This window comes from Acanthaster planci, linkage group LG03, assembly GCF_054643075.1.
Source record: "Acanthaster planci isolate LZ-2023a linkage group LG03, COTS_SCS, whole genome shotgun sequence".
In the NCBI taxonomy this organism is placed as follows: domain Eukaryota; kingdom Metazoa; phylum Echinodermata; class Asteroidea; order Valvatida; family Acanthasteridae; genus Acanthaster; species Acanthaster planci.
In genome coordinates this window covers 7857789-7885661 of record NC_141779.1, presented here as the reverse complement: position 1 = coordinate 7885661, position 27873 = coordinate 7857789, and the positions used below count along the sequence as shown (strand labels likewise).

Below are 27873 nucleotides of genomic sequence, written 5' to 3'. Positions count from 1 at the left end.
CAAATAAAATATTTGTCCACAGTCTGTCAAAAAATTTCATTTAAATTATTCCTTTATTTATGTAGTAACAAAGTAAAACATCTAATCTAACAACTGAGACATACCAGTAAATGTTACTGCAACAGAGCAGATTGACATGAACACAAGATGAATTAAAACCAATGGAAAATACAGGACTCTTTCTACCTGTGTTACCAGCATCAAAACTGTCGTCACTGTAAAGTATCATTCCAAAGGCAATAGTGATTTTAATGCTTCATAATGTATTTGAATCTCAACAATCCACCATGGAAATTAATAAACCATGATGTCTAAACTACATATTTAAGGTAGCAATTAAGTTCGGCGGGCGATCTAAGTAGTAATGGTGCACTTAATATACACAACATTTAAAGGACTGTTGAATGTTTCAGTAGATTAGTTGCTTAGCAACACAGTTAAAGGGTCCATGCCAACTTCGGTGGCCAAAATAAAAATATCTGTAGTGAGTTACAAATGCAAAAACATTTTGTTAATTATTGCTCAGGATTCATTGCACTCAAAACCCTACAATTTCAACTGCAGTGGCAATTGGCAAAGTTAAACAACAGCACTACATGTCCTTGGACACACATGTCCAAGGTTTGACATTTTCCTGAAGCCAAACACAGCACACTCTTCAGGATGTTGCAATAACCAGTTTATGTCCGAACTATACAAATGTACATCCTGCTAGCATAATACAATTAGCATGGTGCTACCACTAACTATACAACTGCTACATGAACATGTCCAACATTTAATTCTACAAGTGCGCTAGGTCAATTTGACCAACTTGCGTGCTGTATGACTGTAGTGTTTGTCATAAAAATGGGGCCAATTAGTTTCAAATGATACCTTGATAGCATTTCTTTAGTCATGCATTACCAAGCACTATTGTTTGGAAAATGGCAAGTCAAAACCTGTACGCGACACTTCACGTTAAACAATTATGACAACATTCAAACATGGCTTAATGGAAGTTTGTTTTGGCGAAAATGGTAAATGAACATTTATTTAAGTGAAATGTATGGAACATGGTCTAGAGAACAGTGTGATGATATGTTTTGGAGGCAATTGGCTGAGGTATTGGTCAAAGGTACACTTAGAGCATTTTAGTCCTAATTTACAGCCAACATGTTTATAGTCACATAGCACAACTTGACCAAATTTATTCTTTATTTCAGGATTTAAAAAAATGTATGTATTATTTTTTTAAACAGTGCAAGCAAATACAGTCCATGTTAACATTTTACATGTATGGCTACGGACAATACAAAGAGATTAATTGGCTCACCAATGGCGATAATGTAGTCACCCCCACCTCTGGTATGAACAAACATTTCCTGAATCCCCCCCTTCACCACAAATGTCTTAGATCTGCCCCAGACACGATTCAGTGCACCCCTTTAAGATCCTACTGTAAAGGTGGGATCTGCATTTTGTTATTTCAACAAGGTCTAGTGATTGGACTACAAAGTGGAACAAACTCAATTTTGATTGCTTGTGTTTATTGGGGCCATATCCCTGGATTGCCAATATCAAATAAGATGAAATTGAAAGCATCATCATGCTAATAATGTCCTCTTTAAAAACCAAGTTATAAATGGACAGTATGCCCTGCACCTGCAGTATATATGTATTTTGGGGGGGGGACACTAGTTTCTGCAGGTTTTTCCACAGACAGCTCTATGAATATGAAGCATCTAGAAACCTTGATTTCTAAGTTACACTGTTTACTCTCAACATCAGGGGCAACACTGTTTGCCAGGATAAACATAAATGTCAAATACATGTAAATGATTTAAAATCACGATTCCCATTTTAAAAGTTATATCTACATGACATTTGTATCAACATGGTTGTTCACATACAAAGACCAGAAAATTCCATAAACAAAATTATTACAAATTCTCCTTTATTACCTGTGTTTTATACTTCCTTAAACATCTACCAATTGTGAATCTTATCTACTGTAGACTAAATATGGCTGTATTTTTAGAGATGTGTAGTATTTTGCATATTTCATCATTATACAGCCATGAGTAAAGCACATTTTTCTGTGCTTTAAAAGCACTGGTACAATGTTTGGTCCAAATTAATGGAAATATAGGGAGCTGGATCACCAAATCCTCACGTCTATGATTGCCAACCTAATGCAGCCTCTCGTTCAAAAACTAGTTACATTAATGATAATTTCCCTACATATAGCAAAAGAAACCAAAAAAAAAACAACAAAATTGGGTAAACAGATGTGATATTATGATGCAAAACGAAACACAAGAAATCTTTTCCACATCCAGAAATGCTCAAGAACTGTACTGTGCACTATGCACTAAACAGGGTACAAGTTTGTTGTTTTGGTTATGGAACATCTTAATGTCTTGCACTAAAAGCAATAGTGACTATGCACGTCCATGAAGACAGCAGTGACAGATGGACCACATCCTTGATTTTACACCATTCCATTCTGCAACAAGTAGAACATGTCAATTCTCAAGAGCAGCCAGAAGTAACAGGCAATGAACAACAAAGGAATGCCTTGTGGTCATTTAAGTAGCTTGCAACTTCCTTGGGTGATGATTTGTAATAAACTTGATTACAATGATAAAATCAACACTAGCATGGTTGAAGCCAGTGACTTGAATTACAGCAAGGGCTACAAAACTATCATCCAGGTTCATGGTTAATATCTTTTCAAACTATTTGCATGATTTCTCAAGTATTACACTGTGGTCAAAGCTCAGCAAGAAAATGCATGCTTGCAAGTGGGGAGTGGGTGTAATCAGACAACCCACTACGACTTTCTGGATTCACTTTTTTTTTTACAATCTTCCTTATTTTAAGAATGGACTCAATCACAGCTGAACATTTACCTCTGGTAAAAATGGCAACATTGTTTGTCACATTTTGATAATTAAATTCCCAGACTTCTTTGTGCACACATGAAAGATTCAGAACAGAAAAACCCACTCTTTTAGTATTATTTCTGGTAATGAAACCAAAGATTCTCCCAAAAGCCCCTGAGGCACTGTAGCTTGCAAGCCTGAAGAAACCTGTAGAAAGGGTTACAGGTTTTTTAGAGGTGGGAGGAAAACCCAAGAGGAATATTCTGGGTAAAAGCCATGGAGTCAGGTACATGTAGGGACTGAAAACCCAATCTACATGTGGACTGAGTCGGGAATTGTACCTGGGCTTCAGAGGTGCAAGACCCTCACGGCAAGCCCCTTTTTGTGAACCTGTGAAAGGGCCAGGAACAAAAATGTTTAATTGTATCCATTTTGATTCAATGAAGCACCAGGGTAAACAGATGTCAGAGATGAACAGTATTGGACTGCTTTGGAGTGGTGTTAATACATAAATGTCTAGAACTTCCAGTGTGATTCAGTGATGACGAAATCTACAATCCTTTACTACTAAAGTGGAGACAAATATATTCTGCTTCTTGAGGCTGTCCACAGCACAGCCAAACTTCACTCCAAAACATTGTTTTTGGCTGTTCGCTTCATCTTTAAGCTATACAAAGCTATAAACTTCGGGTCAAGCTTAGAGATGGACATTATGCTTACAGGGCACTTCCTCAGGAAGTCCTGAACACGGTTATCACCTCTGCGAACATTATATAAAGGGTCTACAATCATATTATTGTTAAACTTTACATTTCAAAATAGAACAAAATAGAACTGTTTTAGACAGCGGTGTGGCACAAAGGTGTAATGTTGCCCTCAAGAAGTATGTGTTTTTCCATGCTACAAACATTTTGTACATTGATGTGCAGGTACTGGGTATACTCTGTGATGCTGAGTACATTATGAAGTGTATAGGATTGTTATGAATGTTATATGCAGAAGTTTGTAACCTGCTTCACAAAATGAGAATGAGGTTGCACAAATTGTATCTGTGTCTCACAGACCAGGCCTCAGCTCAAGAATTTATCTAATTATACACGGTAAGTCACATCAGCAAACTAAAGCAAGTCAAACTCTTCAAATATGGAAAACCTTGAAAAAAAGGACATTTCCTATCCACTAAAACTTACATTTTACAAAAGCACAAACATCAGACAGTGAAGGACTGAAAAAAGTCAAATCCTTTTCAATGATTCAAATGAGAGCTGCAAATATTTCAGAAACAGCAAAGAAATATAAATATCCTAAATATAGTACTCTAACTGAATAAAAGCAGTACTGTAAAGGCAAAGTAAGAACAAATCTGGAATGTTACAGTTTTGGATAAACTCTTTGTTCACTTGATAAAAGCTTGTAAACGTGCTACAGTAATAAACTCTTGGATCAAAACACTGCATTCTTATGCAGCTAATAGAAACCAATGACATTTTCTGAAAAACATCCAAAGACATGGACACTGTTGAGGATGACTGTCATTTTTAAAAATACAATGTGCTACACAGAAAAAAGCAAATTACAATTTTTGAAATATGAGTTAATCTTGCGTATCTGCTCTACTTTCTGGGATATGATGGTTGGGATCAGCTTTGGTTGCCATGCCGATGCCCTCCATTATCTTTGCCAGAGAGAAGGTCTGGAACACAATCCTCTCGTAAGGGTGTAAACTTCCACATTCGTACAGACAAGCAAAGTTCATTACTGGTGTCCCATCATTGCTGCGCGTCTCATAGCCAACCAGGTCTGAGTAAGCACTGGCCCCAGAGTTCAGCTGCCAAGGGGTACTCCATGTCCGGCACCCGTTGCGACTGAGGCGCACTGACATATTGACACGCGTCTCCGTGCTAGCGGGGTTAGAGAACAGGATCCATGTGCCAGTGTCGTACGCCTCTGGTGGCACATTACGGGGAGCACGAAAACCAAAAATGCTGGCCTTCAAAGGGGTAAAAAAGGGAACTTTTACAGATGTGTTACCCACTGAATAATACTGTGGCAATCTTAGAACATTTGTTGAGGGATGTACAGATAAAAATGAACTCATCACATTTGAAAACTGTTATCACATTTAAAATGTAGTTACCGTCAGAACCCCAAGAACCACATCAGACCAAGTTGTTCATGGGATCCAAGTGTTAATTCAGCTCTAGTAAACTTTCATCGAAGCTGACACGTGGCACACTTTTTTGTACCTTATGGGCCATGTATTCAAAGCACTCTTACTGACCCTACCTTTCTTAGTCACCAGTAACTCGTGAGGAATGAGCATTCAGTCTATGACATTTTTATCACAATGAGAATGCATGCTGGACACTTTTTTGTGCCTAATGGATTGTGTAAGTGACGATATATTCAAAGAAGTCTTACTGGCCCTGCCTCTTTCGTAGTCACCAGTGACTCAGTGAGGAGGTACTCATGAGGAATGAGCATTGAGTCTATGACATTTTTATCACAATTAGAATGGATGGTACAGTGTTGCTCTTCAGTCTACACTTATTTAGGGTGATTCATGTTGTCAATCTTACCTGGCATCCACCAAAGTTACGAACTGAAGGAATCCATTTGGTCAGGGTGTGTCCAGGTTCAGGAAGCTGAGTGGCCAGCTCTCCAGGGTTAAAGGTCAAGCAGCCATCTTGGCTGAAAGCTTGTTGCCGTGGTGACTGAACACCCAGGGTTCTGCTGTTGATGTAAACCCTGCCATCATCAAACTCAACCACCTGAAGTTTATTAGAAAACAACACTGATATTGCTGAAATAGTGATGTAACTTCCGATGGTATTTTGTGGCAGAGTAGATTGAAGAATGCGAGGCTGGCCCTGGCTGATTCAAATCTCATACAGAAGGCCCACTTACACCATTCAACAAAAAGCTAGGAAGGGTCCTCCAAGGCAATGATTAACATCTTCCTGATGCAGAATATCCTCGGTATGTAGCCACTGACTGCAGTAACCACCACTATATGAGAATCAAATTGAAATGAGTCACACCAACTTCATCAAACCAAGTGGCTTGATAGTTCCAATATCAGCACCACTATAAGACAGAAGTTGTTGGTTCAAGTCCCTCACAAACTTGCCAATTTTTCTCAGAATTTTTTGGACATGCATCAAAAATGACTGAAACAATGGTGTAAAGATTGTCCATACCATCATAAGTTTCATACGGGTGCATAGTCAATTCTTCAAAGAGACAAACTGTTTCCTTAACATCAATGATCAATCCCTATTGTAAGGTTCTGTTTTATTCCCTTCCTGAATACAGTCCTAATGCTATTTCAATTCATTTCCTAGAAATGACTTTTATTTCATTTTTGTCTCTGAACTACATGTAGATCGTATACCAAAATTATTATGCTTGTGATTTTCTAACCTCATCTGATCAAGTCAGCATCAAATTGTGACAATTAAATTAAGCCTCTTGATATAAAAAAAATCAGTTTAAGCCAAAAAATTGTTTGTCTCTGGTCAGACTGATGTCCAGAATTGTTGTAGCAACACTGCTTCTCCCCCTCCTCCAGGGTTGGATTGTAGAGACAATGCAGATACACATTGTCAAGTCATGGCACTAGACTAACTTTATCATGATTATGAGCTGACAACAAACAACTTTGTATCCATAGTCTGCTATCATTGTTCAACATCAATCTTGTCGGGCTCTATCACCCTGAGTAAAAGATTGAGCTGCCCGCAAATATGTTGAGGCATAGGTTGAGTGTGACAATAGAGGGAGCTGATGCAGTTCTCGCAGAGAAAAAAAAAATTGACGTGCATGCTTGAAATTGACGCTCGCTCTGACCAGAGAAGAAAGACTTTTTTGGGGCATTGACCATTTCCCATGACGGGGTAAACACACAGTAAAATTGAGTAAGTGGTCATGCACATGTATGCACATGTCCATAATATCTTTGTCTATGAATACCTTCCTTTATGATTTCTTTATGTCTTAATAAATGCCCATGCATGCAATACAAATATCTACAAATCTTTTGAAAATTCACCTTTATGCTTCAGTTAACCTATTTTCAACTTTTGTTTTGCTATTTATAAAGCTATTTGATTCCTTTATGGTTTTTCTGCTAGTGAGAAGTGACAAAATCATGAGCAAAACTGTGATGTTATCCAAGTGAGGAAACCTCCATCTTTCACCGATTTGTGCCAAAAAAAGCAAAATGCAGGAATGTTTCACAGTCTGCTCTCCTAAACTTCCATTACTTTAGTTATGCATTATGTGACTCTGAGTACCTTGCAATAAGCCAATGAGCAATTTTTTTCATCAAGATTTTTCATAAGAAAATGTTTGGTTCACAATATTAACAGAAAGACACAGAAACCGAATAATGTCTTCCATGAATGATAATACAGCAACAGTGCCCTCTAGAATTGTTCAGAAAACAAATAATTTTAAATATTTCAAACAGTCCACTTCTCCAATATTTGTATTCCACAAAGGATACATGTACAGGTGTATGTCAAGTAGTTTTCATACACATTAGAAGAGTACAAAGCTGCACAAAAAGTGTGTCTGGGAAAATTCATCTGGGGACCCTTTAACAAAAGGAAGAATATTAGTGACAATTGAGCTGGATTATCAAGGTTTCAATTCATTTTCTGACATCCATACGTTGAAATCCCATGACTTTGCTTGGTTTTCTTAACACATGTACATGTACAATTAATCTTCATAGATGTCAAAGTAGTCTTCATGCATCATCAATACTAAATTCCCTGGAATTAAAGTACATTACTGAATTCAAAAAGGTATGAACCAGTAAATACACATTCTAAACCCTAACCACCAAAACACAACCCCTTGCATGAAAAATGCATTTGGTGTGTTTGAAAATAGTGACAGTTCACTCAACAACCAGCAGAAAACAACTACAAACAATTAAATATTTCCCCTTGGAATAACAATTTAATTAGTCAAGAATTGTCAGGCTAGGTATTTCTATGTTTATTTCTCCTTATTCATCTGAGATTGTTTTTGATATCTGTTGTGTTTTTATGGTGTACTATTTTAATTTGAGAGGGTTTGTGTATATATTCCCTGTCACTGTGTCCTTGTAAATACTGCAATCAATAGAGTAATATTGACTTGAATAACTGCATCCTGTAATGACAACACCAGCTAGCTTTGAAATGTGCTGGAATTTTACCAGGAGACATGTCTACAGACACTAGGGTATCTGATGAAAGTACACAGACAAAACTGGGTGAGACAGACTAGCTGTTTGGGGGACTTCTGAAAATGAAGGATGGCAAACATTTGAAAAAATATCTGTGTCTTGGTGTCAACTGTTAATCCTGAAGCAACTTTCTGCATGCTAACCATATGTGAGATCAATCAATATGCTGACAGCCTACACAAAATTTTGAAATTATTTTATACTCCCATCTGTTTCACAAGGTTTGTAAAAAAATAAACAGTTGGTAGAACACCAGTGTGGTTTCCATAGGGGATAATGGTCTAAATACTAGTCCCCTTAATTTCTTTGTTCAACCCACATTCATGCATGGACATTAGCGGAAGGGGGCATAACTCTTTGGGGGTGGGGGTTGGGCAGCTACAAATTCTGGTCAACAGCTGTGCAGAGGGAACTGGATTTATTGAGATGTTTTCTGTCAGGAAAGATTCATAAGTGTATTTGAAATAGCAGTGTTAATCAATCCTTTCTTTATACTGTTACACGGTACCAGTATGTTCCAATTTATCAAAAATTTCCCCACGTTGTCAACTGACGTTTTCTTATATTATTTTATAAGCAAATTGTGGCAACGCGTTCATGCTTTTGTCAACTGTCAACTTGAAAATGGCCTCTCCATAGCAACCTCTTGGCAGTAAACTGTATTATAAATTCATCCCTATTGCTGCTTGGAAAAAACACATTAAATTTGCTGAACTGCATGGAGCATGTATGTTTGACCACTAGCTCATAATGCAGCATGACACTGTGTAGCAACCTCTTGGCACACAGTGTATAGGGAACCATTCATAGAAACCATGTCAGTGTTGAATTCTAAGTAACTATGGGAAAGTGTAGTTTTATAGTAACTTTCCTTGACAACCCCCCCACTAATCTAGGTGACAATTACTTGGCCTAGTGTGACAGACAATGATTAAAAGGAGAAATAGATAGTCTTTGATGCTTATACATGTACACACTTAAAGCTTCAATAGCTATGCAATATCATCTACATGTATGATAGATACCAAACTACAGATATGCTGGCATGACCCATAAGACATTTGAAGGGAAATGCATGCATGCACATGTGGAAACCTCACTGCTTAAATTTATGACAAATGTACCAATACACCATACTGTACCATGCACAGACACTAGACACTCTGCATAACATTAATTTTATGATTGTTTCAATGTGCCTGAATTTGTATCTCTTGAAACTAATTGTGAAATAAGGTGCTGGTACTTTTTAAACAATTTAAAGCATCATTTTCAAGTTTGTGTGTGAGTGGGTACTAGCATGCCATTCCTTATACAATGCAGATAGTGAAACGTCATGTGCATTTGCCCAAGTCCACAAGATGCTCCCCCCCCTGAAGAGCGGGTTTGGAGCCACTTGCGGATTAGGGTGTAGCCCATAAGTTTTAAACCATCAACAAAAATTTGGTGTTCACAGTGCAAGAAAAATCAGCATTTTCATCAAGATTACTAAACTACATAACAAGCAAAGGAATATCCACACAAGGTATGCAATGCTAACCTTTGTGCCCCGGCCGACGCTGTATTGAGGTCATGGTTTCTTTTACACCTGTATGTCTTACCCATGGTTGTCTGCACAAATACATAGGTTTCTGACATTCTCTTCAATAGAATTTGTAATGTTCAGGAATAAGAGTTTATAAGTTGTTAATAACGCTGATTTATGTTGTACCTAAAATAATCCAATTTCAATACTTGTAATGTTAAGCACTGTTTATAAATTCCTTGTACATATTATTTAGAGTGTTTTTCTAAGGGAACAAGTTGATGGGACTTACATTTACATGTATTCAGTATCGTTCAATACTTGAACAAGAAATCAAGATGTATAAATGTTGATGCCACTTGGATTCTAACCTGAGACCTTCCAACAGCATTTTAAGTGCAGTATCTAAACAAAGCACGGGACTGTTGAAGATGGAGCCAAGCTATAGGTGTGTTCCTTGTATTTCAATTGCAACCAACACAACCCAACAAAAAGCAGTCTTAGTTCTTTAACATCTGTGTGAAAAATCACACTGCACTTGTGAGGGAACCCATGCAGAACTAAAATCAATCTTTGGGTCTGTGCAATAAGCTCATTATTCATGGCTCATGTGACCTCTCTTGGCAATTGCTTTCATGCCAGGATTCTGGGGGATGATTGTCGGGTTTGTTTATGCAGTGGCTAATTTAAGGAATAGGCTACACAGTCCTCATTATTAAGCCATGTCTGTGTTGCTGTCTCTGTTAGTTAGAAGGAACAAACATGAGGAAGGGTTACCTACATCATGGGGTGCATGTGTATGGACTTCTCCACGCTGATCCTGTCGGCATTCGCAGTTTGCAATCTCAAACATATGCTGCATTTATTCCAGTGATCCCACTTTGATCAGACAACACAGTTACAACTGCCTTCAAACACAGAAAGGCATAACATCTGCATAAATGAACGCTATGTACATGTACTTTTGCAAACTGTATGCTGGAAAAGTGACCTCCCTTGCAGCCTTGTCTTGCACAACAATGCAATTCAATGACCTGACACTTCTTGCATTATCTGAGCAAGTTAATACCATATGCCTGCCTCTCTGGTAAGAGACTGATCTATATGTGCATGAATGTGCTTCAACTTCACACACATGTACATGTGTACTGTACTGTGTTGTCCGGGAGGTTCAGATTCAGTGTATGAGTTTGCATTCATCCTGCATTCCAACAGATCAAGTGGTAAAGTCCACAGTTTCCAGGACACATACGCCAGCAAGCTCAGCCTAATTGTCAATGGCTTCAATAAGCATATATATGAGTACAGCTCAGGACAATTACTGTTAAAACAAGCCCTCAATGATTAAATGATGTCTGATTACAACTTGCCATGGTTTACAACCTTGCAAAATACCCAAGACCCAAACCTCATTTGAAAGGCAAATCCGATTGACTGGTCAACTCAAATTACACCAAACGACTTGCCAGTGCAATCCATTAAAATCAATCCAAGACTTTCAAATTAAAAATCCTCATTATCTAATATTCATTGGAGCTGATGAAGGCTATACATCTGCTTTGGGATGGAGGCCTCCTTCCTAAGCCAAAAACAAAGATGAATTTGATCCATTGGCTTTAACAAAACACTGTGCTGAGAACAAGCACAAAATTACTGCTTTGCAGCTACCATCTGAAATGGTATCTAACACTGCTGTATCAGCATTGCATATCAATCATCACTGCTATGAATTGGGGCAATATTTCAAGCAACATTTCATTCCAATCACATTCAATCCCCATAACTTTTACTTTAATAGCTGTCAGTTTTACTGAGGATAATTCACCCCCAAAATGCATGTAAACCATTAGCAGAACCATCCTGAATTCCTAAAGTAAAATAACTAACTTGAAAATCAAAATGAAAATGGACATGAAATGTAAACATGTACATGCATGTAGGTTGTAACATATTTACGTCAAACTGGAGGGAGTCATACATGTAACGATGCTTGTCAAGGCCTCAATAATCTAAACCAATAATTGGGTATGATACAGGAGACAATGACGCTCCAAGGTTTGACTCAGGGAAGAGAAATCAATATGCAATGAACGCCCACGCCATCTGTCACTGAATCCTGGATTTAGCAGACCTGGAATTCTGACACGCTGAGTATTATTTGACTGGTCGATTTCCCCGGAGGATGGTTTGCGTGCTGTGCAGTTAATAGGCCAAGAAAAATACTCCTTTAGCCCTGGAATGGCCAGCCGGCAGGTTTACGTGACTTAGCCATAAGTGCCCTAATCGTCTTAGCATTTATCATTGATGTTGTTTCTACTAGAGTTTCATGTTCCCCTGGGGCAAGGAGGCTTAAGTCTGGAGAAAGGCAATTGATACTTGGGTGTGAATGCTACATCACTGTCTGCAGACTTAATATTCCATGGTTCTGAAGATATTTAAATGCAGCACAACTAAAAAGTAGGAGGAATGAAAGGACTGAATAGGAAGAGACAGACAGGATCAAGGGTGGCTCTACCAAGGAGAACATCGGCCTATTTATACGCAAACTGCAAACTCACTTCATAACAGAACAACTAGTTTTCGTGTCTATGAGCATGAGAAAGGATTACATGTTCCTTCATACATACATATGCAATAAAAAATGGAGTTAATAATCTCTCTTGGCATTATGCCACAGGTAACATGATCCTAATTACCCCACCATTTCAGATGCAGTATCTATGGACAGCCAGTCATGTTGTTCTTTTCCGCTGAATAAAGTAAGGCTGCCTTTGGCACTTTCAATATTTTAACTGATCAACCTGCTTGCGATTATCTTGAACCTACCTGTAGTTGCCAACTTGAATTTCCAATCTATTTGTCATAGCCAATGGCTTTTAGGAAAATTGGTTTCATAATTAGGAGCAACTGGCCTTTAATACATTCATACAAAAGAATGAAATGAGGGTTGCAAAATATGTCATGCTCAACAATATTTATAATGTGTACTTCAACAAAGCTAAACAAAGTAACCCCGACTCAAAAGCTAACACCTGCCCATAAAGCAGCCGTAATATGTACATGTACGCTGTGAAACTTGTAGTCTCAAGAACATAAGTAATTTGAATACAATGTTACGATGTACTTATCCTGAAAAAAAGACTGTTTGAACAGCTGGTCAACTCCCCATTAGGACAATTTTTGCACTGATCTAGATAAAATTTGGACTTAAAATGGAACAGGTTAAGCGAAAAAAATCCATTCAAAATTACATGTAACAGACCTTGAACCATTTGCCATGTATACCACGTAAAATATCAGTATCTCAAAAAATTCTGGAGAAAGCCTTTTTTCCTATGCAGCCACTTTGGAGAGTGTATGTTGATATTTTCTTAACTGAAATGAATTATCAATATTACCAATTTGACAGGTGCATGGATGGAATGCCAACCTCAGATAAATATTAAACTATTCACAGAACAGGTGCCAGGTCACTGTAATAAACAAAACTAATTAAAAATTCCATGAATGCATCGTGTACAGTCCCTATAAAGTCCCAAGTAATGATGACTGACCAGCAAAGAAAAATGTACATATAGTACAATGCAAGCCATTGACAGCGGGCCTTGTTAAGTACTAACAAATGGAACCCAACTTCATTCCATTCCCGTGACCGTCTATAAGAACTCCAAAAGTCTTCAACCAGGCAGTTAGAGAAGACCAATCAAATTACAAGCCACAGAAGATGATTTACCATGTTTTGCAATCTCTTATAGCATTAAAAGGAAAAACAGAGAGCAATCGGCTGATCCCAGAACCCAGATCTTTTGTTCTGACACAATCGATTATAATCAACTATAATTATGTACTCACTGCCCACAACTAGCATACTCCCCAAGGAGCTGAGATGGTTTCAGGAATGTTTAGTTGTTGTGAGCCCAATGTGCAGGGATAATAATAATCAGTGCATAGGGACTTCCAAAGTGATATGTGCTACATAAATAAGATTTGTTATTTTTACTAGTAGTACTTTCAAAATTACAAAAAGCCTTAAATCTTGCAATTTCAGGACCCTCACCCTTTTGTCTCAGACTGCATCCTTCCCCAATCTGAAAAGTATATGTACATGTAATTACGAAATCTAAATCACTAAATATTCAAAAAGGTGTTATTCTAAAGAATAATTTCCAAAAGATGTACTCTTTTCTTCTCAAATTAACCCCCACTCCCACTCTACCGGTATCAACATTTTCTATGGTACTCGGGCCAGTAATTTTGCAGAAAAAGCATGATTTGAGCTAAAGCAAAGATATATTTAGCCAATATTTTAACAGAAATCCAAGCACTGCAAATGATACTTCTTGAGAATCATTCAATCTACAATTATTTTTCACAATACTTCACTGATAAGTTTGTCATTTGCTTTGCTCATACTATGAGGCCCCATTATGCGGCATCATTTGCTGCAAAGGCTGGCCATGTACAGTGGCCAAGCCGTGTACATCACAGAGTCTATGTGTAGCTGGCTACAGGAGTGGCCAGACATGGTGTGTTACAAGTGAATCGGTTTTGAGGGGACCAGTGGTTGTAACCAACATTACAAAAGTTATTCAGCATAATCTCTCAGAAATGGAAGCGAAGGGTTTCACAAGGTTTTAGTTTCGAAAACTTTTTGCTAAAAAATGAGGGACAATGCTAACAAAGATGCGCCAACCCTACCTGGCATTCATTGGCATTTACTAGCTGTCCATCCTGATCAAAAGCAGCTGGTACACTGCCTCCCCGCTCCCATGTTTCTCCTCCATCATCACTGTATATCACCATGGAACGACACTGGGCATTGTAGAAACAATCAAAGAACTCCAGAATCTTGTGTTTGAGCTCTGAAAGGAAGCCTGTGCATGAAGTGACAAATTTTTCAATAAATACGTAATTTTTTTCCAAACAACCAAATTAAGCTTTAGCTGTATGTTTACACTATTGCAATAATGACTTAAATCACTGAAGAGTAATTTTGATAAAGATTAGCAACAATAATCAAACTCAAGTCCAATCCATTGCCAAAGTTCTTTTGCACACATTTAAATTCATCATGTGCTTTACCATGAATCCAGTACCACATCCGCAATCCAAATCAAAAGTATTCAAAGAGCACCTCTAAGGAAAAACATTTTCTCTGATTTTATCTGTTCAAATAAATATGGAAGCATCCAAATGGAATGCAGTGTCATTTGTCTTCAGAGCTCAACTATAAAAAGCTTAAAAGGGCTTTTTTTCTGTTCATGCCAAGATGCACGTTCTGAGTGTAGATTGCGTCATTCAGAGAAAACAGAACCTAACGAGGGGAACCCTCGCCCTGTGCTCGTAGTGGATAAACCCTTGTGCCTGCCTAACAATGGCTACATGCATCATTTGGCATGCACAAGGGTTTTTTCCGCTAGGTTCCCCTCGTTTTCTCTGTTTTCTCTGAATGACGCGATCTACATTCAGAATTTGCATCTTGGCAAGAACAGAAAAAACAAGCCCTTTTGAGCTTGTTATAGTTGAGCTCTGAAGACAAATGACACTGCATTCAATTTGAATGCTTCCATATTTATTTGAACCGATAAAATCAGAGAAAAACATGTTTTCTTTAGATGTTCTCTTTAAACCACACTTTCTACTTCCTTAAGCTTATCTGTAAGCTATTTTATTACAGCTTACATTTGTGACTTGGAGGAATTATAACTGCAAAAAGAACCAAAAGAGGCCAAAAGTAGACAGAATATGATGAAGCAATGTCTCACCAGGTTCATGTGGTGGTTTCCAGAACACATTGCCAGGAATAACCAGCCGTCCTGAACTCAACTGAATTCCATGCCCTGGGCCTTCAAACAACATAGAAACGGATCCTTCTGTGTCACTTTCAAATCTCAAGAACAGGATCATTCCTATACCCCATTTCAAACACTTCAAAACTGGTTTTGTACAAAATGACGTGCAGTAGGTATCCACACAATACAAAGTTCTGAAAAACAGACGGCAGTAGCGTTTACTTCCTTGACTAATCTAATTTCTTTAAAGCGTAAAAGCAATGAATTCTTCTCAAACACAATTTTTCTGCAACTTTATACTCTCCTTCAATGTATGAAATCTATCCCTATTATGTTAAATGTATTAAAAAGTGCCCTTTTAAACATTCAAAATTATCCATACTTTCCTGGACAACTGAGGGCGCTGTTGCTGTGATGTCATCCAGGGAAGAAATGGTTCAGTGCATAAGTTTTTCTGTTTGAATTTACTCACTGAAAACATATTTCTGAGAATAGTTTTCTTGATTGCTTATTGGCATGTTGCTGACACAACAATGAATCATCAAAGGAAAGAAAATTCGGGAAAGTAATATTTAACGAAATAGCAAAGGTTTTGGTGCATAACCAATGTAATAGTGAGTTATATAACATCTCAGTTTTGGTCATAGATATGGAAATCCTTATTAACATAAAACCCGAAAAGGCAAAATACCCCTTAAAAGAATATAAAAATTGAAATCAAGGCTAGCTGAGACTCAAAAATGCATTTTGGAGGTTTGTACTAAAACATTCCATTGCTGCTACATGTGCATGCTAAATAGCAACATACAGTACATGTACTTAAAAGAATCATCAGAAGTCAGATGCATATTTTGGGCAGAATTTTTAGACCTAGAAACTGAAGTAGTCCTCGTTGCTGAGTAAATGTTGTGAGTACAAAAAGGCTTCAAATCCAAATGTACATACAAACTGTCAAGCAGAATGATTTGCATTGCATTTCTTCACACGTATACAATAATTCACAAGTTCATTGACAAAACGAACCAAGGCATCAAAGCATAAAGTTGTCACAATGTCCCACTGAACATGTCTGTAATGCCAAACAACATATTACAAGTACTAATAGAAATCACACATGAATAGTGGAGAGATCCATAACACTTCTCCTGTACGCTTAAAACACTATTTATTTTGCTACTGAGACTTTTCAAAGGTTGAACAATTCTGGCGTACCTGATGCATATATATGGGGACGGGGATCCATCATTCCTAATGTTGTCTCTGTGATATCACGTGGCTTGCTCCATGTCAACCCATTATCTCTAGACTTGGTTACCAGGACTTTCTGCTTGTACTCCTGGCCTTTGATAAGGTCAGCTTCAGAGAGGTCCTGAGGGAATGCAACGAAGACTACAACTATGCTGTTATTCCTTTTGTTGACTATGGGCACAGGGTTCATTGCTCTGGAAAGGAAAAACAGTGTAATATCAATTATCAGGGCATCATACGGTGGCCTTTACAAAATACTCTTACATCCCAAATAATTTCATGTAAACATTACGCTGCTTACATGAAGGAAATTTCCAGACATCTTAAGTGCATTCTTAAAAATATATTGGGGTGCAATCTATTCAAGTCAACAACCCCAAACAACACACTTCACATGTGCATAAACTTTCAGTGCACATCGTTACCTGACGTTGTGGAATTGGTGCATTGTTCATGTCAGTGTAACCCACTCCAGGGCCCAAAGGATCTTCTTCTCAGTGTCTCAGAGTAAGCCTACTCTGTCATTTGATTTCCAAATAACTGAAGTCACTGTAACATCAAAGCATTCTGCCATTTATATGCTCTCATGAAGTGTGCTGTTGGTACAATGATCTTTTACTAACTCTGCATTCTCAAGTTGGGCCGACATGTACAGTATGCATCCAGCACAGGGGACGGTATGTGTACGCCTATATTCACATGTTTCACTTTGCACAGCAATTCAGTGGTTTTGAAACTAATTTCAACTGAATGGATACATATGACAATGGACCCAGAACAATGTAGGGCTGTGTTGAATATTTGAATATTTGAACATTTGATCAAACAGGAAATAGTTACGTATTTAGTGTTAGGAATCAAACAGAGGTAAAAACTCAATGAAAAGAAATTAGAGAAACATTGATGGTAACAAAACTGTAGTGCCTTATGTCAAGGTGTTAAGAGAAACATACAAACGAATCAATAGGCCAAATACTAAGGTCAAAAATGACTTCTGCTTCTGCTTCACAATTAAACCAACTGGTATTTTTACAGCACAATATTTATATCAGCACTTCAAGACAATGTGTCTCTCTTTACAAAACACTTCTCAACACTTTTCATGTCACAAAATTATTTTCCTATTTCACTTTCTTTTGTGGTAACACAGGTACATGTATGTTCCTTTTCACAAGCTATTTAGGTGGGAATCAGATATTACACAAATAATGCATATTGATGAGTGCAATCCCCGACTGGATTGGAACATTTCATCTGTAACCAAATGAAATAATTCTCACCATTGTACCAAAGTGAAACATTCATTTTTTGTTTCATACAATATCTGCATAAATCCTTGTCATGTGATCTCCTCTTCTCTTAGAAGAATAAACAGTCCTCGCCTCATTTTAACGTCTGCCATTTTACAAAAACAGATTCACATCCAAAACGCCACCCACTGGTGGTACCATATGAAATGTTGTACTGGTTCCATTCCCAACATTATTTTTCTGTCTTAAGAATTGGAAATGAAATATGACATGGGGGAGGGGAACCAGTCAATTGAAAATGAAGTTCTATTCAATGGGTACCATGGAATAAAATGAATAATTCAATGACATTTGATCAATGATCCACCAATTGGATAACAGGGATTTATGCAGATTCATGGAAGGTTGAATATTCGAACAATGAATTATTGAAATTCACTCAGCAGTAGTAAAATATCATGATGTCCAATATGTATTGGTACCAATTTTCACCTGTATTCAGGGATGGACGCTATGACTTGAATATCGCCCCATATCACTTCATCATCTTTCAATATTCCCCTCCGTAGAACCAAATCCATGATGCTTCCCCAGTCACGGAATGAACTCTTCCTAGCTTCACAAAAGGCCAGAAAAGTCCGGCGGTTGTAGACAATAGCAGGAATTCTGTACCAACCATTTTCATGGCAAACAATTTGACAAAAGACGTTTAAATCTCAATGTTTAAAAAAATTGCAAGTTGAAATGGCATTCTAAATTTGTCATGATACATGTCGTATAACAAACCTACCAGTAAAAGGTAAAAACAACTGCCAAAAAACAGTGCATCTACACGTAATAATGATCCTGTAATATTCAAATGAGTCAAATTAGTTAAAACTAATATATGCAGGGCTAAAGTGCAATGGCATCAAATACTGGTCACTTCACCACGTCCGGAAAAAGTTAAGATCTTTGTATGTCTGTGTGTCCCTCAATTAGAATGTAAAAATTATATTTTCTTTTATACACTTAAAAAATTATATTTTGAATTTACAGTATTGGATTTAATATTTTAATATGAAAAAGACTGTAATGATTTTTTAGATACCCAGATACTCGTACTTCACAAAAAGTTTAACTAAAGATCAATTTCAGAAACCATCTGATTTCCACTTACCTGAACGTATCGTAACCATGATCCCCTTGACCGAAAATTTCTAAAAAGCAAAGAAAGTTTATCTTGTGACATGTACAGTAAGTGAGTAATGCAAAAAAGGAAAATTAGAGAAAACTTCTTAGTCACTTTGAAATGCAGTTCAAATAGAAAAAAGTTGTGAAAAACTGTGTTTCAAGCAACTTTTCAGCAAGACTGTTACATGTAGAGGTAACGACATTGGTGGGGACACATTGTTGATTAATTTTCTGTCATGTACATTTACTGCACATATTGGTACATGTATACAACAACTCAGTAAAAAACCAACGAACTATTCAAAATGGTATATCTTGTTATCCAAAGCTTGATTGCTAATTATCTCGTAATTGGACAATATGTTTATTTATGTCCCTTCTTTACCAAGTATACAGAGCAGGTGTTGGCCAGTAATTACAGTCTGCCTACTTCATTTGGATTAGTCTACTTGCGTTTACAGAGTACCTTTATTGCAAACACATTATGACGTGCTCATGCATAATACTGAACTATAAAAACCTGATGGGACTAATTTCTAGCGCGGTTGAGTGTGTAAATACAAGAAATCTCTTTCATATAAATATTTTGGATTGTGCAATTGCAAAGGAAACATAACTGTCAGTACAATGTGTGCCCTTCCTACATGTATGTGTTCCCTGACCTTCCTATTTGTTTTGTTGGGGTTTTTGCAACAAGGGTATTCCCACTCAAGATTATTTTGGGCATGCCTTATCTGCACTTCACTTCTAGTTTGAGGGCAGTGTGTCTATCACAGCAAATTACCTCAGCAATATATCCTAGTTACGGAACAAGTGTGTTCTTCAATTGGTTAAGGGCCTGTGATACAGGTGCATGCATATACACGTACTTGTACTGCCTATATGTATGGACTGGCAGTGCACGCCACTGCAGCTAGAATAAATGTCTTCAGTCTACCACTGGGCACTGAAGCAGACCAATAAATTCAAAGCTCAACTTATTCCTTTGGAAGAGTAAATGTACATCTACATGTACTTCCTAAAGAAAAGCCTGGTCCTGATTCCTAATTCAAACAGAATAAGAGAGCAAAATGTGCAGTCTGCTCATTTTCTATTCCTAAGCAATATGCACAAGATCACTGAAGAAACACAAAATCATTCTATTAATGAACACAAGGTTTTCTGAATTCAGTTTTTATACCGTACTCTAAACTACCAAAATGCTCAGTCACTGCTCAGGAGAAATGTCAACTTGTGTACAATGATCTCTGATTGACTTACATACTGGTATCCTTGTCAATCACCAAGATCAATGCAAACATATTTTAGTTGTTAAACACTGAAGATACAAACATTTCCCTTTTCTACAAATTTGCCATTAAAGGCAACAAAATGAAACTCTATCCCCACACACCACCACTTGTACAATGAAATACAATACATAACCATACAATACAAATACAGGTAATTCCAAGAAGCACTTTATACATTTGCACTGATGCTATTTCAGTTTGCAATGCTTACATCGGATGGGTTCCTGGTAATGCCAAACATGTAATGCCAATACCTCTATTAACAATAGATCTTAAAACACATGGCACGTATGAGCAATATTCCAACATCTTGATGCCATCTGCTGTGTATGTGATCACTTGAATAATCGATTTAAATGCAAATTCCCTGCCTGATGGACTAGCTCTAAACATTATTACTCATCTAGGGTTTGATTCAGTGTCCCTGATACAAAAGCCTCATCCCATCTCATTCTATGCCATTTCAACAAACGTTCTTTTCTATCAAACCATAAATAATGAACAGGAGGGAAGTGAAGAATAATAGAGACAGACTGACAATAGTCCGATTCAGTAATCCCAACGGACTGAGCATGTGCGCACTTTATATGCTCTTCTCTAATGCCACATTACAGTCCATGTTTCAGCCGCGTGCTTCACATGTGCGGGCACATGTTAAACATTTGTGCACACATATCAGACATAAATCATGGCTGTGGTTGGTCTGGAAACAACAGGTCGGGGCTTAACGGACCAGTCTATTAAAGGAAGTTACATGCTAAACTTCATTTTATACAATTAGCTTCATGACTTTCTTTTTCAGTTTTACTGTTAAAACACATCTAACAACTTTTGTTACGTCAATGTCCTGGTCTGCCCTCTACAAGATGTACATTATTTTAACATGGAAGTAAAACTCAAAATATAAGAACTTTGAAACTGCTAACATTTGAGTAACTTGACCATTAATTCTATTTACTGTGTAGATTTTTTTGGGGGGGAGGGGAGAATTGAGACTATTGAGACTGTGAGGGGGTGTTCATGATAGTATCCAATGAAGACATGTACTTGTACCTATCATAGTGACTTTACATTCTTCAATAAAGCAAAAAAAAAGGTAAAATGATGCTACTGGCAATTTGTCTGAGGGGTCTTTCCTTTTGAACTAAATTCAAAATACCGTATGATCCTTAAACTTCTGAATTGTGAACCGAGTCATTTGATAAGATCATGGTGAAAAATACCAGTATCTACTGACAAGCTGTGCTTCATTAAACAGCCTCCTATGCAACATGACACCCCGGTTGACTGCCAAACATTCTCATCAACGAACAAGTGTGAACAACACAAATTTGGACCACCTTTGTACACTTGGCCTGATGCAGACATCCACACCTCTTTCATAATACAAATACAGTAGATTTGGTGACGAGTAAATCAGTGTGCTGTTCTGACTGCAAGCCAGCCTAATGCATGTCTCGAGTCTAGACTGAAATATTTACTTTCCAATGCAGTCTAAGCCACTAGCCAGTTTGGCTTTTGTTTCATATAGACACAGTCAGACCACTCTGACAGTTTAGCTCTATGGTTTGACCTACAAATGAAGAGCTTCTCTAATGTTGTCATGCTGATTTGTCACAAAATGAACCCTGCGTTATTTACAAAGACCAATATTCCCATAATGCACAGCACACTGCATGCACTGTACATATTGCTGTGCTTATCAGTGAATCACCACACACAAAGAAACTGTTCAGGGGAGGGGTGATTGATATCTTTGAAAAGAAATGTTGGTTTAACAGGCCCCCTTGCCTGACCAGAGACTGGGGGGGGTAGTCAAACTAGAGAGTGGACCTTTTGGCAGTGTGAGGCTCACATCGTGGCCCTGGAAATTAGGACAGAAATATTCACAGCATATGAATTTGCTCGTCACCCAGCGCCCTCAATCAGGAGCTGAGTAACGAGCAAATGGTATATGAACATTATTATAAAAAAAAAATGAGGGGAACTCAGAAGTCGGGGGGGGATTCATTTGAACCCAACCCCCCCAGCCTATAGGCCTGTTTAATTTGTTAACTTAAGTCTTATGAACTTACGAGTCTACAATGATAGCACACTGTAAAATGTTAACATGAAAGATGCACATTACATTGTTAGCATACATATACATTGTAAGGCACAGTATATCGTCTTCCACATCTTAAAAGCTCGACTACACGTACATCTTCTCTTGTGTTTTGCACAGAACAGGTACGGGACAGACCGGTCACACAAACAAGGATGTTTCTAAACTACATGTAGCTTGTATGAGCCAATGTGAATACATGCGTCTCAACTAGGTGCCAAAATCAGGTCTGTATGAATCAGGCAAAGTGGACACAGAGAAGCTGTGATATATGGAAAATACTGTGACACACAAGTCCAAAGCTAGCTGACCAGTCAGCAGTGCTCCTGAACAAGGATAAACTGACAAACTGTGGCATCATTTGTATTTAACACATAGGGTTATAGAGTACTGAAGTGACTATGTCACGCGCACAAGTGTGTGTGTGTAAAAGGCATTAGAGCGAGAATCAGCGTGTGAACCAACATGCGCAAGTGGCTTGCACTACACTTTCTGGTTTACAGTGATATCTTACTTCGGTACTCTATAGGAAAGGGACTGAAGCCCCAAGCTGGTAACTCCCACAGATGCATGACTTATACATGGAACTCACCAAGTTACATGCACGTCTCATCAGGAACTAGACTGTAGTATGCACTCACAATGAATTTGATTGAACCATAACCTGACCACCATAGCAGCTCCATGAAGTGATGAGATAAGTGGCAAAACAGGAAATTTCTCCAGTCAACAAAATCATAAGTAGTAATGCTGATTTTCTCATGTCACAACTCTAATTAAACATCCAGGGCTGTGAGGGGAGGGGGGGTGAATCTGATGGTTTTGGTGGATAGTGAAGCATTTACTCAGAAAACGCAAGTCCACTTTTTCATGGACTCAGACTCGCACATACTGGACCTGATCTTGGCCTTGGAGGTAAAGACTTGAAGGACTCGGCCTGAGTCTGGTAAAAATGTGAGTTATTTTGATTACAGATCGATCTCTGTGATGTGACTTATTATGTACCGATGCTGTCAACATGGACCTCGATGAATCACTGTACCTAGACTGTTTCAGAAATTCTGATTTTCACATTTTACATGTACCTTGAATATTGGGGCTGGAACAAGTCAGTCGCTCACTATCATGCATTGGTGTGGAGATGCACATTTTTGACACCCTATGCTTTGGACCCACACTTCACCACGACCCATTCCAATTCCCTGTGATGAGGTATATTAGACTGGAAACCCATCAGGTATGTAGCACACACTACACAACCCAGTGCAAGTGGAGCATGCCAAGGTGTGACATGGCTGCATTCAGCTTCCAGAATTTTTGCAAAATGCAAAAATGAAAATGAAATTCCTAGTTTATTCCTCACAACTTGGACCTAACACAATCCCAACTTAAAACCAGTTGAAAGATGGTTTTAATTGTAATCTTTTAAAGGATTTAAATGTATTTCACTATAATCACCTTCGTTTTGTTTTATTGCAATTTTATCCAATTCTAAGAAGCTTCAAGATTATTTGAAAATGTCTGGCACTTTTCAAGAATGAATTATTACTATTATTTTATTATCAATCTTACCGAAACACAACTTCCACATATCATGACAGGGTTGCAGCAATTGCAAGGGGAAATACATGTAGTAGATTTACGGGTCAAATGAAGCCGGCCCTTAAACTGGTTCCCCAGACAACTGTCGGGTGAGTAAGTGTGGGTACATAAAGCCGAACTACCAGTTAAATGTTTGCAATTCCATGTGGCACGCATATCACACAGCAAAATCTGGCGGTAAACTTTAAGTTAAACTGTCATGAAGCTTTGACTTTAAGTCACTGAAACTTAAGTGGTTGTACAAGTTGCTTGTAGTGTAGGAACGAGTTCATCATCCTATCTGCATCCTTTGGCCTACATGTATGGAAATCACATTCCGTTTTAAACAAATATTGCTTTAAACCACTGGAACCATACAACATCACTACATTATGTGTACGCCTGGAGCTATGGAATATTATATTTTGCTTCTGACGACCACGCAAAACACAAAGTAATTGAAGCCTCCCTTTAACCACAAATGATGGTCCACCAACATGGAAAAGGAGTACAGTTTGGCCCAATTGTGCCACAGAACATGTGAGGATGAATTAATTGTCATTTTGTTACAAGAAGGCTGGCACTGGTTTCTTGATTGGCCACATTGAATTTGATAGCTATGCTCCTGCAAAAAAAGGAAAGATCTATGGGTGTGTGTTTACAGGTATTTTGGAACTGGGTACCTGTTTTATGTCAATACTGGGTACCCAGGTTACTCCCCCCCTACCCTTAAAATGTAAAAACACTTAACAAATGGCATCGCATGCAATTCGGGCAGATCATGTGCCCGAGGTTTTGCAGCGGCACAGTGTTTTTCTCAGCAATTCTGCAGTTCACTATTAAAGTTCACATACATTTTGTATGTGGATTTTTTTACAGGTACCTGGCCCCCCAAAAAATGGAACAAGGTTTTGATATCAATGGGTGGGCAACTGGGTACCTGGCACAGGCTTACAACTTGATCCTCTGTGTCTAAGCAAGTTTAACATTTGGACATGATTGAAAGATACTATCGCCTAGGTTGAGCAATTCAGCCGTAATGTTCAGGACATCCATGACATTGATTGAGTAATGTACAATTAGTAGATATTTAAATCTGGGCAGAAAACACTTGGACCCAAAACGATGTCTGAGAAATCTGCAGTTTGTGCCGCAAATGGCACGTAATGGGCTCCAATAATCAAACTTTCCCAATGAGCATCAGGGCTGAACTTACTCAATCTACATGTAACTGTTACTTCATCAGTAAACAGGCTAAAAACATACTACCAAAACAAGTTAATTTGTAGTAAGAAATGGTGGGCCCAGCTATGAAGATTGAGATGAATTTCATAGGAAACATCATCATGGAACTACATGCATCATCGGTGACTGCATAAGTGACCATAAGCTACAGTACATGAAGTACCAGTATGTATTACAACAGTCGTCTGAGTAACTAGGACTCTAACGTTTCAATTTGATACTTTTTACTTTTTTCAGTTCAAATAATTCACTATTCGAATATCTGACCTTCAATTTGATTGAATATCTGATTTTGGTCGCACCAACTGGCAGATTGTTGATGAACAAACCACATACAAAATCAGTTGCAATAACACACACAACTGTACATTATGATCAATATGGTAGCTTCTCACATCTACATGTATCTCCAGCCAGGATTTAGCAAAATTGAAGAGAAGAACAAGACTTCTTGCCCTGTTGAAAATTCTATTCCTTTTAAATTGCTTAATAAATAATTTACTTTTAAATCGTAAGATATCTGATGCTTTTCATTTGAATCTGCTTCCAAGCCTCCATAGTTCAATTTTTTTCATTTAAAACAAAAGAAAATTTTCCTCTTCTTTTCATGAATTTTATATTCAAATATTCAAATTTGAAAAATAATATTCAAATATTTGACAATCGATCAAATATTCGGTTATTCGGCACAGCCCTAATACAATGGTTGACATGGCCGAGCAATGATATAGACATGGGAGGGGCTTTGGAGGAAAATTCTTCCATGCTCAGATACTCCAAATAGTATACATAAGTAGGTTAGGCCCTACTTTGGAGTGGACCTAGAACAACTGATCAAATTCCAATAAAGCTTGCGAATTAAAAGTAATATAAATATCTCCACTAGTCACAGTAACAAACTGAGAAAAAAATGACACACGAAGTCAGCAATTTTAACAAAAACACAAGCGCTCGAGTCCATGTACCTGTCAATGGAGGGGCTTTCACATCCGATCTCCTGTCAGCTTCCATAGCAAAGCAGTGTACTGCCGGGTGTACTCACTCAGCTGGCAACCCGTGAACTCAACACTTGCTGCAGTGGCAATTGATGCACTGTGTGCAGGTGTGTTGCCCTTGCTTCTTGTTGCACGACTTCAATACTATACCTGTATGTCAGAAATTGACAGTCTAATTAGATGAACTCATTGTCCTGTATCATGTGCAGTGTTCTTAGTGTTTCATTCACTTCACTTTATTTCGCACACAAAGGTGGAGGGACCACTAAGAAGCCCAGCAATGCCAACGTGAAATATTACAATCTAAACGCTGCCAACGTGAACCAACCGAACATAAAGTGTACAGTAGGCTTGTCGTGTTATATTACCTCATGCACACATATCGGAACAGAGCTGCTATTTATTATTAATAGCTTGGACATCGACATGGATGGATCCGAAAGTTCATCGAGGGACATATGTCGTACGTATGCATTTCCGGGTCATATATGAATATTTATAGAATAGTTTTGGAACACTACATTATGGGGCATGGGTGCAACTGTTCTTTTCTTGTGAACCTACAGTGGAAAAAGAAACACGTTTAACACTGTCAACGTTTCCAGCACAATCAAGAAGTTCGACCGCGATTAACAAAATATTTAATTCAGTGCTGAATAGGTTAGATGAAGACAGTTGATGTTATCACCACCTGTACTATCAATTACGATTTAGACAACGAAAACGCGAATCAGCATAGGCTATTAAAGCATTTTCACATTGAGAACAGTTTTCGCTGAAGGAGTGCTCTTTTACCACGAGCCAGCAAGCATGCAACTGAACTGACCAGACGATAAGTATCACTTTTGACTGTCATTTTGAATGATAAAGGAAACAACAGCATTTTTTCCAAAAATGAGGACAATCAAATTAGAAGAAATGATCGTGGGTCGAAACTTGCAGTTCGCCCAAAGAGGGCGCTGTATACAAAATTGACGTGTACAATGTACTTCAGTTCAGAATCACAGGGCCTAGGTGTTATATTCGACTTCGTCTCTGCGAAGGCTTCGTCTAAAAAAAAAATCAATCACCAATTGTGGCCCTGAAGCATTTAAATTAAATTTAAGTACTGTAATATGTTGCTCCTGTGCATCTTATATGGTAATTATATATAACGGGTTTGCCCTTACCTAACGTATAGTAATAAGCACTGTATGCTCAGTGCTTGTCCGAGAGCTTGCGAAAAAAAACTCACAAGCTTACTCGGGTGGGACTCGAACCCACGACCTCCTGCTTACTAGTGCAGATATCTTAACCACTCGACCACAGAGCTTGCCGGGGTCGGCTGGCCGGTCAGTGTGCATACAGTGCTTATTAATATACGTTGGGTAAGGGCAAACCCGTTATATATAATTAACATCTCCCCAACGCAAAAAAATATACATCTTGAAAATCTTATATGATATTTCTGTGGCACTATCGGACTATACTATTACGAGTCAAATCAACATCAAATTTAGCTGGTAATAAAAACACATAACGAAGCCTGAGACGGAGCAGCCGAATGGGTAGCGCAACACAGC

At 38.0% G+C, this 27873-nt stretch overlaps 1 protein-coding gene across 2 annotated transcripts; it reads right to left on the bottom strand.

Annotated features, from left to right (window-relative positions):
- Window positions 1–34: 34 nt before the first annotated feature.
- On the bottom strand, window positions 35–26768 carry LOC110983466 (sialidase-3-like). Of its 2 annotated transcripts, XM_022242747.2 has the most exons (9): window positions 26680–26768; window positions 26282–26461; window positions 19081–19120; window positions 18414–18587; window positions 16636–16865; window positions 15397–15477; window positions 14330–14505; window positions 5447–5638; window positions 35–4857 (listed from the first exon to the last, which is right to left on the bottom strand). In XM_022242747.2, exons 2-9 carry the CDS (start codon window positions 26325–26327, stop codon window positions 4462–4464), a joined length of 1335 nt encoding a protein of 444 aa, XP_022098439.1. In that variant the 5' UTR covers window positions 26328–26461; window positions 26680–26768; the 3' UTR covers window positions 35–4461. The 2 variants fall into 2 exon arrangements, with proteins under 2 accessions (XP_022098439.1, XP_086990661.1); XM_087134535.1 differs by lacking the exon at window positions 26680–26768 and having other exon boundaries at window positions 26282–26673.
- Between the last annotated feature and the right edge of the window lie 1105 nt (window positions 26769–27873).

Bases quoted from the DNA above. Each gene is read 5' to 3' on its own strand.
- LOC110983466 (XM_022242747.2), bottom strand. From the start codon at position 26,327: ATGGAAGCTGACAGGAGATCGGATGTGAAAGCCCCTCCATTGACAG. The intron at 14,506-15,396 runs GTGAGACATTGC...CTTCATGCACAG, and splicing joins GAAACCACCACATGAACCTG to GCTTCCTTTCAGAGCTCAAA. The intron at 4,858-5,446 runs GTAAGATTGACA...ACCCCTTTGAAG, and splicing joins GTAACTTTGGTGGATGCCAG to GCCAGCATTTTTGGTTTTCG.